The sequence below is a fragment of the Ascaphus truei genome, chromosome 18, assembly GCF_040206685.1.
Source record: "Ascaphus truei isolate aAscTru1 chromosome 18, aAscTru1.hap1, whole genome shotgun sequence".
Taxonomy (NCBI): domain Eukaryota; kingdom Metazoa; phylum Chordata; class Amphibia; order Anura; family Ascaphidae; genus Ascaphus; species Ascaphus truei.
This window is the reverse complement of record NC_134500.1, coordinates 36,378,501-36,395,150: the sequence shown is the minus strand read 5'-3', so window position 1 is coordinate 36,395,150 and position 16,650 is coordinate 36,378,501. Positions and strand designations below refer to the sequence as shown.

Genomic DNA, 16,650 nt, shown 5'->3' with positions numbered 1-16,650 from the left:
CCGTAGCTCCCCACCACGTTCTCTCTCTGCGCTGCGCTCCCGGTTACATTGTCCATGTGATCCCTGTGTGTCGTTATCTGCCTCTCCGTAGCTCCCCACCACGTTCTCTCTCTGCGCTGCGCTCCCGGTTACATTGTCCATGTGATTCCTGTGTGTCGTTCTCTGCCTCTCCGTAGCTCCCCACCACGTTCTCTCTCTGCGCTGCGCTCCCGGTTACATTGTCCATGTGATTCCTGTGTGTCGTTATCTGCCTCTCCGTAGCTCCCCACCACGTTCTCTCTCTGCGCTGCGCTCCCGGTTACATTGTCCATGTGATTCCTGTGTGTCGTTATCTGCCTCTCCGTAGCTGCCCACCACGTTCTCTCTCTGCGCTGCGCTCCCGGTTACATTGTCCATGTGATTCCTGTGTGTCGTTATCTGCCTCTCCGTAGCTCCCCACCACGTTCTCTCTCTGCGCTGCGCTCCCGGTTACATTGTCCATGTGATTCCTGTGTGTCGTTATCTGCCTCTCCGTAGCTGCCCACCACGTTCTCTCTCTGCGCTGCGCTCCCGGTTACATTGTCCATGTGATCCCTGTATCTCGTTATCTGCCTCTCCGTAGCTCCCCACCACGTTCTCTCTGCGCTGCGCTCCCGGTTACATTGTCCATGTGATTCCTGTGTGTCGTTATCTGCCTCTCCGTAGCTCCCCACCATGTTATCTCTCTGCGCTTAGTTATAGGATTGAAGCAGGAGGTCTCCGGAGCTGACCACCGTTAATGTGAGCTCCGGTGACCCCGTGCTTCCCGAGTTACTTACCTCAGTAGGGGGTGCCAGTTTCGCCTTCATGTTGCAGATTCGTGGCTTGTTGGGGCTAACATAATGGCGGCTTTACATGTCGTGTGGGCCAATAGGAAGCCATGATGTCGTCCCTTTGTGACTTCCTATTGGCCTGCGTGACCGGGACATTTAAACTTGGCGACCCTGGCACCCCCCATGGAGGTAATTCTCTATGGAAGCAGGGGGTCTGGCACCTGAAATGAATGCAGCTCTTTGTGATGGACTGTGCCTCCCCCTGCACCTCCCCCTGCACCTCCCCCTGCACCTCCTCCTGCAGCCTCCTCCTGCAGCCTCCTCCTGCAGCCTCCTCCTGCAGCCTCCTCCTGCAGCCTCCCCCTGCACCTCCTCCTGCAGCCTCCTCCTGCAGCCTCCTCCTGCAGCCTCCCCCTGCAGCCTCCTCCTGCAGCCTCCTCTTGCAGCCTCCTCCTCCTGCAGCCTCCTCCTGCACCTCCTCCTGCAGCCGCCTCCTCCTGCAGCCTCCTCCTCCTGCAGCCTCCTCCTCCTGCAGCCTCCTCCTTTCCTAACACGCTGACCCCAGTATTTCTTTGCCGCTTTTAGTACCTGAGCATGATCGACTTGCTGGAGTCGGTGGATTACATGGTTAGGAACGCCCCGTACCGGAAATACAGACCGGAGGTCTCGCTGCAGGAAGATACCCGTCTGTGGTATGTACGGCAAGGCTGGGGCACAGAGGGCATCCACATGTCCCCAGCACGGTTTCCCCACGCCTGTCCCAGTCGTCATACGCTCCGTAGCCGGCCCCTCTGACAGGTTAATGCAGATATTCCCATTTTAGGGTATGTTTTTGTTATATTTTCCCTCGTTATCGGATCCTCCCGTCAGAGACCTTGCTCCTCTTCGTGGTCTTTGCACAGGCCAGTTTCTACCTAACCATAATGTATAATAATAACATCTGTGTCTGGTAGAAACGCTGAAGCACCTGATGCTTTGTGCATCGTACAATATTAAAGATGCGAATCCCCGTCTGCAAAGCCTTGCAAACCTGTATTATCCAGTATTACAGACGCAGGGAGTTATAAAGGGTGTCCCAAGGTCAGACGTTGCAAAGGTTCGGTTCCATTCTGGACTTCACCACTTCAGAGACCAGACGTTCATTCCCCTCGCGGCTTTGCTGCTATGCGAACCCTTTCTTTTTGGATGCAGGTGGAACTATGCCACCACGTGCATCCTTGAAGTCCACGTGAGACGGCGAACACGCATGTGGTCTTGGAGCACCATAAGGCAGCATCGGCTGAATCTGAAGACCTACAAGAGCGTTTACAAGGGCAAACTGACACAGAGCAAGGTCCCCGAGGAGACCCAGAAGAACATGCAGGTACTTTGTCGTCGTCTTCCTGTTTCTGGCCTGAAAGCGTTTGTCCGACATTGGCCGGGTTTCACTAAGCTCGGATTCTGGGCGTGGCGGAACTGTCCCAATTGACTTGAATGGTCCAATGCCAAACTAGGCCTCGGAGCTTAGTGACTCTCCTCCATACAACGTCAACACATCCGTTGCAAGAGTGTCCAGCGACGTATGTCTCCAAAGCAGGGGTGCTCGACTCAGTCCTGAAGACCCCCCCCCCCACAACAGGTCAGGTTTTAAGGACATCCAGCTTCAGCACAGGTAGCTCAATCTTCGACTGAGCCACCTGTGCTGAAGCAGTGACCGATTGAGCCTCCTATGCTGAAGCTAGGCTATCTTTATAACGCGACAGGGGTCTTGAGGACTACAGTTGAGCCCCCCTGGTTTAAAGCCCGGCTCTTCAACTAGTTTTCCCAAAGTGGCCAGATCTGAAATAATGTAGGAGCAGGAGGGCCTGCAGCGTGTCCTTTGATAGAAGAAAACATCATATTTCAATATTTGTACTTAAATTAACTTAAATTATAAGGGAGTTTCCGCGTGAAAAACTGCACATCGATGCTTAAGCTCCTGATCTGGAATTACACGGGGCAGATGATCCAGGGGCCATTATAAGCAGCGCCCGACAAATGCCTTCGCCACGGGCGACTGCATTTTGACCGCTGTCGACTGCTTACCTGTGGGGGCGTTCCCCGGTGTCTCCCGGTCTTCTCCGTCGTCTGAAAATTCATGTTTTCCCCCTGCAGCTCCAGTTGAAATGGCCGCGTGGAGTCAAATGATGCCGCGTTGTCATGGCAACATGGCGTCATTTGGCGCCCCGCGGCCATTTTAAACGGAGCTGCAGGTGGAAAATATGAATTTGCAGGGAGAAAACAGGAAGTCGCACCTCGCGGTCGGACCCGGTAGCCGGACCCCGCCGCAGGTAAATGTGAGGGGGGGAGGGAGTGTTTTGGGGGGAGGGGCGAGTGCGTTTTTGCCTAGTTTGTCGAGCCCTCATTATACGGCGAAAAAGTATATACAGTACTTGCCTTGTAATCGTGTTGTATGACAGGAATAGGTTTAGATTTCTTATTGTGCGTGGCATCTTCGTGGCGGGATCCCCTCTATTATAAGGCCTTGGTGGCACTGCCAGTTGAACAGCAGTCGCTCTCAAGGATTGAGCCTGCTATTCTCAGAACCTTCTATAACTAGTTTCTTCTTAGGCCTCGGGCATGGTGCCTCGGGCCGCGCTGAGCCGCGCTCCTGCTCTGCCTCGCCTGCTCAAGCTGGTGCTTTTTTGCATCCTGGCAGGCGAGGCCGTGAGCACGCTTTGGGGGCGGAGGCGGGACGGGAGGCAGGGCTAGTCCCTCGCTCCCATTGGATGTTTGCGGTCACGTGACCGCTCCTCCGCTCCCCCTCAGCGCGGAAATGTTAACCTGCCTGTCTCCTGAAATTTTCTGAGCCTCCGCACGCATGCGGAAGCGGCTCCTAAAGCCGCGCTGATTACAGATGCAGGGGGTAAGTGCATCTGCTCAGCGCGGCTCAGCGGGGTCTGCTTTACCATGGCCCTGGCCTTATCTGACCATAAGACTTTTCTACTGGTCCCTGCTTATCGGTGGAAAAGCCCCCCTAATTGTGTGATACTAGAAAACACTGAAATCTTCTGCCTTGGCAGAGGGACCGCTTCTGTTTCTGCCCCCCCCCCGCCCCCCTTCTCTCTCGTGTAGCTACTCGAATAAAAAATAGTCTCTGGCAGACTGTTCTCCTAAAACGAGGGAGAAGCCTCACTTTTTCCACAGAGGCGTAGCTCTAGTGTTTAAATTGAGGCTCAAACCCCAAACGCCACACATACATGTACAGTAACCGTAAAAGTGTCCTTTCCTTTTCAGAGCCTGGAGAGAATTCTTGATGTTTTTAGCATTGTCTTAGCCAGGCAGCAAGCTCAAGCAGAGGTAAGTTTCATTTATATCGCTGTGCGGCACAGCTCAGTCTATTAAACAGGAGCCTTCATCATCAAAACCTGCACAGAGAAGTCTGTGGAGCCGTGAATTAATGGCTTACTCTATATTGGCTGTTCATGGCCTAAATTCCCCATTAAGGAGCACATTAACTAAACCCCTTATTCTGGATCCTTTTCCCCCCTAACCCCTCGGACGAGTCCTGACAGATGATACGACGGGCCGTGTCTTCTCGGTATAGTGAAGACGCTTCGTCGTAGGGATATCAGATAGACGGCAGGGTCATTGGCGGTTTGATACCAATCTGACCTCCTTCGCACTTTCTCGGACTTAGGAAAACCGTAGCAGACTGGGGAAAACTCCGGAAATGTGTTGTATACATTCTGTTATCTGTGTTTCAGCCCCATTGTACGGCCCTGATTTTAATCGGGCCCCATTGTCATGAACAATGCAAAGATGGGCTGAAATCGGTATAGGGCCATGTCTACCAACTTGTGCTAAGCCGCTAGGCCCGTTCCACGGAATTGCGCCAGCTAGAGGATGTGACCCGTCTTGCGTTTGCAGGTGATCCGGTCAGGCCAGAAGTTGCTGGCTAAGAAACCCCCCCAGGCGGGAGAGAAGAGGGGCGGAGGGTGGTTCGGCGGGTTCTGGGGGAAGAAGGAAGCCGCGAAGAAAGAAGACTCGGACGAGCTTTCCGTGCCTGAAAGTACGTCCCGGCACAGATTAACACCAAATTGGGGTTTATTCCGGGATATTCTGCGGCGTCGCTAATATGCTGGGTTATCAGCAGGGGGTGTGCTAACAACCATCTACATCTGTAGGTGTGACCCCGATTTAGACCATCCTTAAACGCCATTGCTGCCACCGCGGCTAGTAACACACATACACACACACACACACACACACACACACACACACACACACACACACACACACACACACACACACACACACACACACACACACACACACACACATTGTCGTAGGGGCGAACAAAAAGAATGGCTTTGCTGTGCATTATATCTAAAATAATGAAACAGACAGTTTTTACCATTCTTCCACCGAAAACAACGTAATTGCACGTGCGATTATAAATATAGAATTTATACGTCGATCGGCATGTCAGCGTGGCACGGGTCAGTGTCTCACCCAGGGGCGGCCAACTACTGTCCTCAAGGGCCACCAATTGCTCAGGTTTTAAGGATATCCCTGCTTCAGCACGTGGCTCAATCAGTGGCTCAGTTGTTGACTGAGCCACCTGTGCTGAAGCAGGGACAGCCATAATACCTGTCCTGTTGGGGGCTGTTGAAGACTGGGCTGGTCACCCGTGGTCTGCGCGGGTACGTGAATGTGCGCAGCTGGTGGATATGACAGGCCCCGTGGCAGGGGATTGTGGCTATGCATTGTATGGGGAAGTGATTATCTGTATATGGCGGTGTCTCGGTGTCTTGCAGAAATCGATGACCTTATGACCCCGGAGGAAAGGACAAAGCTCTTCACAGCCATTGGGTACAGCGAAAGCTCTCACTATCTGACGCTGCCCAAGAATGTAAGTGTGTACGCCGAATTTCGTGCTGCGACGGTTACCCGTACGTTTCGAGCGCTGTTCAATGAACACGTATATGGTGTTTGCTCTGTGCTAGAGAACAGTAGTGAGAGCTTCTAATATTGTTCGTGACAGGCGCACACGCACACTTGCACACTTACACACACACGTGCACACGTACACACACACACACACAAGTCCATGTCAGCTCAGATCCCAAACCCACCGCATACAGTATGTGTAAAAATGAGTGTGACTGGGATTGTGATCTACCAAAGATAAAAAACCTCAGTGCTACATCGTGTGTGTGTGTGTGTGTGTGTGTGTGTTCGCGCATAGTCTGAGAACTTTCCTGGGTGCATAGTCATAATTATGAGATATTATATAGTGTGTGTGTATATATATATATATGTAATGTATGTATATATAGTTTTGACGCAAAAAGATGGCACTGTGTGCTCATTTGCATGTCACTTCCCAGAATCCCTTGCTGCAGAGGAAGCGCTGGGTGAGGATGGTGAAAGGCGGGGTTGCAGACCTTTCTAAGACATGCAAATGAGCACACAGTAATATTTCTATATGCTTTACTGTGGAGGGTTTTTGTCACACTTTTTTTTACCCACCATAACTTAACTGTGTGTGTGTGTATATGTATAATATATATATATATATATATATATATATATATATATATATATATCTATATATATATCTATATATCTTCCCATCGCTGAGCCATCTGCTTCTTCCCTAGTACGTAGCTCATGTTTTGGCCTTCACGCTGCTCAGCACCTCCGTCACCATCCGAGAAGATGTCCACACCCTGGAAACCTTGAGCGTGCAGATCATTGACCTGAGCACGAAAGTCTCCCAGAGACCTGGAGCGCAGGCACTCAAGTTAGTGCCACCTTTCAGCCTCTTTCTCTGGCCGGGTTTTTAAAATGGACGTTGCTGACGAGTTTTCTGTCCGTGTAGTATAGACTATTTTTTCGCTACCCATTTTTAGCCATTTGTTTGGAATTCGTATTTTTACGTCAAATGTTAACGCAGAATACATCTTTAAGAGCTATAAATAAAAGAACTAAAATGTTCCCCGTGGCATAGGAACCAGAATTGTAATATTACTCTGCAGAAACAGGAGTGGCCACCAACAGGCCAGGTATTACGGATATCCCTGCTTCAACACAGGTGGCTCAATCGTTGGCCAACTCCAGTCCTCAAGGCCCACCAATTGGAAAGCGTTTCTGGATATCCCTATCTTTGACTGAGCCACTGATTGAGCTACCTGTGCTGAAGCAGGAATATCCTGAAACCTGACCTGTTGGTGGCGCTTGATGACTGCAGTTGGCCGCCCTGGCGTCAGAGATGGTCAGTTAAGGAGGCTCAAACATCTGGATGCTGCTGATGTTGCCCGCTTGCCGAACAAGGCTCCCTTGGGGTGGTTTTACATTGAGCATTTGCGTGTTTCCATTCTAGGATAGAAGCCAAGCTGAAGCACTGGTACGTCAAGGGCCTAAAGCAGCAAAATATCGTGCCGTCTCTCGTAGCCTCCATTGCAAACAGCGAGTCGTCCCTCCTCGAAATCCAGTTTGAGACCAATCCAGAGAACAGCACCGCTGACCAGGTCCTGATATTGCAGTCCCAGCCGGTGGAGATAATCTATGATGCAGTAAGTCTGTATACACGTCCTCCTCCCACAACGCCGAGTATCCATCATCTCTGTTGATCGAGCGTTAACTGGGCTATCCCTTGTGGGAACAAACGGGACTAATCCGTGGAGTGAACAAGAATTGCTGGGCGTTCCTGATAAAAAAATGTATAGGCCCACCGCTGACCCCGCCCCATAGCAACCGCTGGCCCGCCCCATAGCAACCGATGGCCCCGCCCCATAGCAACCGCTGCCCCCGCCCCATAGCAACCGCTGGCCCCGCCCCAAAGCAATATCCTACATGTATTTTATTTGTTTAAAGCTGCAGTTCAGTCTTTTTTTTATTTTTTTAATTAATTTTTTTACTTCAATAGTTTTATGTGTGCAATCTCTAATTACCTAAAGAACTGTATAGCTGCAGGTCAATTCGTTCTCCATGTATTGATCGGCAACATTTGGTGACATAATTAGTGAAGGGATATGTTTTTCTTCTGCTTCAGTCTCTCAGTGGAAGCTCATGAATATTCATGAGCACTCCTGCACTGACATGTGCTAGAGGGAGGGCAGGGCTGACAAAGGGGTGTGCCAGAGCTTGTGACAGGACATGAAGGGGCAGCGCCTTAGCAAATGCTTTTTAAAATAGAATACAAGAAAATTGGTCTTTCAAAGTTGTTTTTTTAAAAACAGAAAATGCTAAAAGTATTTTTTCTTACTACAGAACTGATTTATTAAAAAAAACACACATGCAGGATATTGACTGAACTGCAGCTTTAATAAATCTGTTCTTTACTATGAGAAAATACTTGTAGCATTTAAAAAAAACAAAAAACAAACTCTGAATGAAATTTTTTATCTAATATAATAAGCATTTTTTGTTCCTAGCAACCATTTATTTATTTATAAAATGTTTTACCAGGAAGTAATACATTGAGAGTTGCCTTTCATTTTGAAGTACGTCCTGGGCATAGAGTTATGACATTCATGGTTACAAAAACATTGTTACAATGAGTGAAATGGGTTATACAGTACATTACAGGTATATACAAGACATTGTATGCACAGTTAAAGATAATATATATTATAGGCATATATAACAGTTACAGACCATTTACAAAGTCACATCCCCTTCCTCTTCTGAAACAGGCTCTGGCACACCCCTTTTTGAGCCCTGCCCTCTCTAGCAGTGCACCAATTGTAATAGTGACTGCCTGGTCACATGGTCTTCCCCACAGCACTTTGCATCTTTGGTCCTCTTCTGCTGCACTGACAGACATTTATTGAACCCCCAAGCCAAATCTTCGCTGATCGATCACAGGAGAACGGATCAATCGACAACTTAGCTAATTATTTATCATATTTATGTGTGGATTGTTTTGATGCACATATTAAAGGGGAAATAAAAAGCACCGCTTGGACGGCTGCTTTAACCTGTTGTTTGTAGTTGAACTTGGTTCGCCGGTGTGTTAGAGATGGCGTCACCTGTCTTCTGTTTCTCAACCCTCACAGATCACCATCAACGCATTAGTGGCATTCTTCCAGACACACAAAGGAATGGATTTAGAGCAGTTAACTTCCGCCACGCTGATGAAGTTGGAGGAGATCAAAGAGAGGACTGCTACAGGTAGGCAGGAAGTCCATGGTCCCACCTCGATGGCCAAACCCGAGATGTTCTTTCTGAGTAAATGCAACTTGAGAGTTGCATTGGGGTACGGATGAGGGACTCCAGTCCTCAAGAGCCACAAACAGGTCAGGTTTTCAGGATATCGCTGCTGCAGCACAGGTGACTCAATCAGTGGCTCAGCTGTTGGCCAAGTCCAGTCCTCAAGGGCCACCAACAGGTCAGGTTTTAATGATATCCCAGCTTCAGCACAAGAGGCTGAATCAGTCTGATTGAGCCACCTGTGCTGAAGCAGGTATATTCTGAAAGCCTGACCTGTTGGTGGCCCTTGAGGGCTGGAGTTGCCTTCCCCTAATCTGTGCGGAGCCAATAAACACATCATAAATGATGACACAAGCCTTACATACGAGAGAGGGTTGTGGGGTTCCTTACAATGCATCTGATCTCAGACGCGCCATTAGAGAGGGTTGGGGTTCCTTACAATGCATCTGATCTCAGGCGTGCTATTAGAGAGGGTTGTGGGGTACCTTACAAAGCATCGGGTCACATAGTTACTATTGGAGATGGTTGGGTGTTCCTCAGAATTTCATTTAGGGTTTCTTAACCCAAAAAAGGTTGGAAACCACTGGGATATATAGTAATATTGTATATAATCTGTCAATGTTGTATTACACAAGGGAAATCGCTTCTTTAATAGCGTTCAGAGACGTTTCTGGCAATTTATTTATTGCCGTTTTGCGTTACTGTATATTGCTTCTTTCGTAAAAATGACTAACAGATTTCACTGGCGGAGATGTGTTTCTCTGTTCCTCTTCAGAGGGCCATGAAAGGGCTTATTCTGCGTGATCTCGATGAGGTGACCTTTTTGTACAAATTCTGTTCTGGGCCCCCACCCAAAACAAGAATTGTTCTCTTAATTTTTTTTATTATTTTTTATTTTTTTAAGGCCTTTCACACATAATTGAAACCCGGAAAGTTCTTGACTTGAGGATCCACTTCCAGCCCTCGTACCTGCTGCTGCCCAAGACTGGTTTCTATCACGAGAAGACGGACCTCATTGTGTTGGATTTTGGTAGCTTTCAGGTAGCCTCGTTTCTGTTCTTGGTAATGTTAATGGTTTCGCAGGGAGCGGGTTCCTCCCGGAGGCCCGGAGGGTAAATCTCAGAGATGACCTTGGTGTGGAGCCTCTTATCGGGGGGAAGACTAACATGGCATTGAATCCCTGTCATTGCCAGGGTGACGCATATGGATTGCTGGCCCCTGCAGCACCAAAGGGTTAAACTCCTTAATCTGGGACTCAATTTAGAACGTGAGATCTTCCAATTTGGAGTCGGAGTAGTATGTCCATCAAGCCAAGGTTCCCGTGTGAAACGGGGGTGACTGGAAGCTTGAGTGGGGCAGTAGCACACAGCATTAAAATGCCTCTAGGGCAGGTGGTGGCCAACTCCAGGCCTCAAGGGCCATGAACAAGTCAGGTTTTCAGGATATCTCTGCTTTCTGTTGCTCCGTTCAGAAGATATCAGCATTTGAAATATTAAGTGCCTGGGAGCTTAAAATGGAGATCTCCGCGCAGTCTAAAGGTTACCATGGTAACGTCAGATACTAGATAGAATCAGAACAAGAAAACCTTCTTTAAAATAAAAAGGCGTCATAAATAGCGGGACAAACTCCTATGCACATGTAGCCAGACTCGCTGTCCGCTGAGCCGTGGCAAGGAAAGTGAAGTGCGTCGGAGAACGTAATAACCGCGGCGACCTGTGTGGGGGGCGGGTCCCGACTCCCGGGTTGGACTTCCCGCTGTGTTCATTCCTGATGCTGGCAGTCGCATTCCCACAACAGCTGGGACAGTCTGGCTGCATCTGTCGGCTGCCGGAGGGGATTGCGGCTTGCGCTGTGGCGATCGGTAGCACCTCGGAGGTGCCATTTCCCCTGTTGTTGTTGCTAAGTCCAATCGGAGCAATAGCCGCGCTCTGAACAACCTTTCTCCGATTCCCAGCTCAACAGCATAGATCAGGGCGCTCACACATCCGCCAGCGTCTCGTCCCTCGAGGAGCTCATGGATAAGGCCTACGACAAGTTTGACGTCAAAATCAAAAACGTGCAGTTGCTTTTTGGAAGAGCAGGTATTTATTATAATGCTCCTGCAATGTTAATCCTAACCTTGGGGAACTTGAGAGATGAAGTTCTCTCCATCTACGTGTAGACAGAGAGAGACCGAGTATGGGCAGCTTAAAGCAGCAATTATACATATATACAGTATATATATATATATATATATTATATTTATATATATTATATATATATATATATATCACACACACACACACACACACAGTGGTAGACAAATCACCCAAAAATCTACTTGCCACCTAGTCCCGCCCCCAACCATGCCCTAGTCCCGCCCCCAACCCTGCCCTAGCCCCGCCCCTAACCCTGCCCTAGTCCCGCCCCCAACCCTGCCCTAGTCCCGCCCCCAACCCTGCCCCGCTTTAAAAAAATCAAATAAAATTAATTGAATAAATTCGTAGTAAGAACAACATTCGTTTTTGACATAAGTTTATTTATTGTATTACATTATACTACAATTAGTCCTTGTTACGTGTGTGTGTGTATGTGGGATCTTACCTGATCCGCAGTCCAGGTACCTCATTCCCGCAATGTTATACATTGGAGGTGAGGTGTTTCTTACCTGTCATCTGGGTTAGGGGGGATTCCGATGTCTCCTGTGTGAAGCTTGAGTCAGATCTGGAAGTAAGCAGTATAGGTTATTTCGATGTGGGTATAGGGCAGTTAAGATATACAGGGTAAGTAAGATATCCAGGTCCAGAGTGAGAGACAGAGCGTGGGTGAGAGACAGAGCGTGGGTGAGAGACAGAGCGTGGGTGAGAGACAGAGCGTGGGTGAGAGACAGAGCGTGGGTGAGAGACAGAGCGTGGGTGAGAGACAGAGCGTGGGTGAGAGACAGAGCGTGGGTGAGAGACAGAGCGTGGGTGAGAGACAGAGCGTGGGTGAGAGACAGAGCGTGGGTGAGAGACAGAGCGTGGGTGAGAGACAGAGCGTGGGTGAGAGACAGAGCGTGGGTGAGAGACAGAGCGTGGGTGAGAGACAGAGCGTGGGTGAGAGACAGAGCGTGGGTGAGAGACAGAGCGTGGGTGAGAGACAGAGCGTGACACACACACACACACACACACAGAGAGAGCGACAAACACACACACACACACACAGAGCGACACACACGCACACACACAGAGAGCGACAAACACACACACACACAGAGCGACACACACGCACACACACACAGAGAGCGACACACGCACACACACACACAGAGAGCGACACACACACACACAGAGCGACACACACCAAGTCAGTCATCCTACTCTCTCTCACACACTCTCTCTCACACACTCTCTCTCACACACTCTCTCTCACACACTCTCTCTCACACACTCTCTCTCACACACTCTCTCTCACACACTCTCTCTCACACACACACTCTCACACACACTCTCACACACACACTCTCACACACACTCTCACACGCACACTCTCACACGCACACTCTCACACGCACACTCTCACACGCACACTCTCACACGCACACTCTCACACACACTCTCACACGCACACTCACACACACTCTCACACGCACACTCTCACACGCACACTCTCACACGCACACTCTCACACGCACACTCTCACACGCACACTCTCACACGCACACTCTCACACGCACACTCTCACACGCACACTCTCACACGCACACTCTCACACACTCTCTCTCACGCACTCCCTCACACGCACACTCTCACACACTCTCTCTCACACACTCCCTCACACACACTCTCTCACACACTCTCTCACACACACACTCTCACACACACTCTCTCTCACACTCTCTCTCACACTCTCTCTCACACTCTCTCTCACACACTCTCTCACACACACTCTCTCACACACACTCTCTCACACACACTCTCTCACACACACTCTCACACACACACTACCAGAAACGGCGCCGGGAGACCCACTCACCATCGGAGGTATGTTGGAGTCATCGGGAGCTTGCAGGAGACATCGGAGGTTTGAGGGGGCCTGCATGGGCATTCGGCGGCCAATGGGGGTATGCAGGGGCCTGCGGCGGCAATTGCGGGTATGCGGCGACCATTGGGGGTAAGCAGGGGGCATTGGGAGGCATGCGGGGGCATTGGGGATATGCGGGGGCCTGCGGAGGCACTCTCTGGCTGCTACGGGGAGGAGAAACGTGCTCAGAGAGGTGGGGGAGGAGGGAGGGCACTGCTCAGAGAGGCGGGGGAGGAGGGAGGGCACTGCTCAGAGACGCGGGGGAGGAGGGACGGCACTGCTCAGAGAGGCGGGGAGGAGGGACGGCACTGCTCAGAGGCGGGGGAGGAGGGAGGGCACTGCTCAGAGAGGCGGGGGAGGAGGGAGGGCACTGCTCAGAGAGGCGGGGGAGGAGGGACGGCACTGCTCAGAGAGGCGGGGAGGAGGGACGGCACTGCTCAGAGAGGCGGGGGAGGAGGGAGGGCACTGCTCAGAGGCGGGGGAGGAGGGAGGGCACTGCTCAGAGAGGCGGGGAGGAGGGACGGCACTGCTCAGAGAGGCGGGGAGGAGGGACGGCACTGCTCAGAGAGGCGGGGGAGGAGGGAGGGCACTGCTCAGAGGCGGGGGAGGAGGGAGGGCACTGCTCAGAGAGGCGGGGGAGGAGGGAGGGCACTGCTCAGAGGCGGGGGAGGAGGGAGGGCACTGCTCAGAGAGGCGGGGGAGGAGGGACGTGCTCAGAGAGGCGGGGAGGAGGGAGGGCACTGCTCAGAGGCGGGGGAGGAGGGACGTGCTCAGAGAGGCGGGGAGGAGGGAGGGCACTGCTCAGAGGCGGGGGAGGAGGGAGGGCACTGCTCAGAGGCGGGGGAGGAGGGAGGGCACTGCTCAGAGAGGCGGGGGAGGAGGGAGGGCACTGCTCAGAGGCGGGGGAGGAGGGAGGGCACTGCTCAGAGAGGCGGGGGAGGAGGGACGTGCTCAGAGAGGCGGGGAGGAGGGAGGGCACTGCTCAGAGGCGGGGGAGGAGGGACGTGCTCAGAGAGGCGGGGAGGAGGGAGGGCACTGCTCAGAGGCGGGGGAGGAGGGAGGGCACTGCTCAGAGAGGCGGGGGAGGAGGGACGTGCTCAGAGAGGCGGGGAGGAGGGAGGGCACTGCTCAGAGAGGCGGGGGAGGAGGGACGTGCTCAGAGAGGCGGGGAGGAGGGAGGGCACTGCTCAGAGAGGCGGGGGAGGAGGGACGTGCTCAGAGAGGCGGGGAGGAGGGAGGGCACTGCTCAGAGAGGCGGGGGAGGAGGGACGTGCTCAGAGAGGCGGGGAGGAGGGAGGGCACTGCTCAGAGGCGGGGGAGGAGGGACGTGCTCAGAGAGGCGGGGGAGGAAGGAGGGCACTGCTCAGGAGCAGGAGGCGGGGTAAGCTCCTGCAGCAACATGAACCCGCCTCCGGCTTTTTTTTTTTTTTCATCCAGCGCGAGCGGGAAAAAAAAACACGTGTGCTGCTTGGGCCAATAGGAGCTCGCCACGGTGTTAAATCCACTCGCCCGGGGCGTGCAGATGTATAGGTTTGTCGAACACTGTGTGTGTGTGTGTGTGTGTGTATTTATCATTGAAGCAGCGGGTCTCCGGCGCTGAACCCCATTCATTTCAGCTCCGAGGACCCCCTGCTGCTGGAGATACCGACCTCAGTAGGGTGCCGGGAGCCGCTCGGCTACCAGAGTTCCCATGGGGGAGTTTCAACGCTCCTGAGGCCAATAGGAAGCTGTGACACCCGGTGGGGCTTCCTATTGGCCCACGTGACCGGGGGCTTTAAACGCCACGAGATACCGGCACCCCTATGGACAGCGGCAGATTTGAAGATCCACCACCTCTTGGCCCTTACCTGTGGTAGCCGCCCCCATGCTGCCTTCTCCTTCCAAATCGCAGCGTCAAATGATGCTGCGGACGTCACCAACATGGCGTCACACTGCGCCGCATTGCCACAGTGTCATCGTCGCGTTGCCATGGCAACGAGTCGCTGTGTGATGTCACGATGGTGATGTTCCTGGCGTCATTTGACGCTGCGGTTTAGGAGGAGGGCGGCAGCAAGGAGGCGGCTGCCACAGGTAAGTGCCTTCCCATCAGGCCCCAGAGCGCGGCATCTGTGTGTGTGTGACGGATATTTTTGCCGCCCCAAAATATTGGCGGCCCAGGCCTGATGGGAAATCCACCACAGCCTACGGGGTCCGGTATCTCGAGAAACGGAGTCCCCAGAGTTGAAATAAATGGTGTCCAGCTCCGGAGACCCCCTGCTTCAATCCTACGGGGGGGTGGGGGGGGATAGACGGCATGGATGGCTCCTTTTAATACACATAGTAACCATTCGTCCTGTGTTTTTGGGAACACCGGGTTTCTGCAGCACAGCTTTTTAAATCTTAACCCCTTTGCTGCCGGAGGGGGACACGTTGTACGTTTTCGGGTTTGGAATGGCTTCATGGGGGGTGCCGATTTCCTGTTTGTTCCCTCGTATAGGGGAAGATTGGAAAAAGGCACGGTGCCAGAGTTCATCGTCACTCCACATCTTGCAGCCAATGGATATCGAAGTTCAGTTGTGCAAAGCCATGGTGGAGAAAGACAGCAGGATGGCCAGGTACGGGGGTCACCGCCACGCACCGGTCACTAATGTGGGCGCAGCCTTCTCACGGCGCGAGATTATTTGAAGGCGCTTTTTCTATGTCCGCCTATCAAGCCGTTTTCAGACAAGATTCCCCATTGAAATCGACCGGGTATTTCGCCCCGAAAAAGGTCTGATCGCATCGGCGGATATAGAATAAGCCCCTAATAATCAATATAGAAATGATGGTTTATAATCTTACCAGTGTGGTGCCCCAGCAAATGCTGTAATGGTCATGCTGTTTATGCTGCGGAGGTTACCCAAAGGATCATATAGTTGTTCAAGTACTCCAACTTCAAATGCAAATGCATTATAAAAGCGTGAGGGTCTTGTCCGACTCGTCCCTTATCCCCTAGGTGTCCCCTGTAACGTACGGGGGCCGACATGCCACGGGCTCTTTAACACATTCTAGAGACGCCATGCGTTTAATGCTTGTGTTCCATGGGGAGATTACGTGATCGGAATAGAAGTGGGGACCCCTCCACTTGTGTTCACGTCGCGGTGGGTTGGCCGTGACCCCGCGGCCGCGATCATGTCTCCCAGCACGGTGTGGCTTTTTATGGCTGATTTGTAATGTTGTTGCAGTGCACATTTCACTTTAGTGCTTCTGTGTACCCGCCAGGTACAGTACGTGCGTGGCATATATCACATGCAGGTGTAGTTGACGTTATTGCACCTGCCGGCGTGCTCCCGCGGGCGAAGTAGCACACTAACCCGACCCTTTTCCTGCACATGGCTGATTCAGAACAATGGCAGCTTGTCCGTTAATGTTGGCTACATGTGGTATGCGCTTGATCTGGGATAGACCATGGGTGGCCAACTCCAGTTCTCAAAGACCACCTACAGGTCAGGTTATAAGGATATCCTGCTTCAGTCGGACTGAGCCACTGATTAAGCCACCTGAAGCAGGGATAACCTTCAAATCTGACCTGTAAGTGGCCCTTGGGGACTGGATGTTGGCCACTCCTGGTATAGACAAACAGTTGTCTCTCTCCTGGAGCTGGTGTTCCGCAAGCATCTCT

At 51.9% G+C, this 16,650-nt stretch overlaps 1 protein-coding gene across 1 annotated transcript in view; it reads left to right on the top strand.

Moving 5' to 3' along the window:
- The window catches only part of LOC142469207 (intermembrane lipid transfer protein VPS13C-like), a 106,004-nt gene that overhangs the window by 52,281 nt on the left and 37,073 nt on the right, over positions 1-16,650 (top strand). Inside the window, exons 12-22 of the mRNA XM_075576167.1 lie at positions 1,377-1,483; positions 1,983-2,154; positions 4,047-4,109; positions 4,680-4,821; positions 5,570-5,664; positions 6,416-6,558; positions 7,138-7,330; positions 8,816-8,930; positions 9,874-10,010; positions 10,924-11,050; positions 15,487-15,604. Coding sequence (XP_075432282.1) covers positions 1,377-1,483; positions 1,983-2,154; positions 4,047-4,109; positions 4,680-4,821; positions 5,570-5,664; positions 6,416-6,558; positions 7,138-7,330; positions 8,816-8,930; positions 9,874-10,010; positions 10,924-11,050; positions 15,487-15,604 — 1,412 coding nt within the window. The remainder of the gene's footprint in view (positions 1-1,376; positions 1,484-1,982; positions 2,155-4,046; positions 4,110-4,679; positions 4,822-5,569; positions 5,665-6,415; positions 6,559-7,137; positions 7,331-8,815; positions 8,931-9,873; positions 10,011-10,923; positions 11,051-15,486; positions 15,605-16,650) is intronic.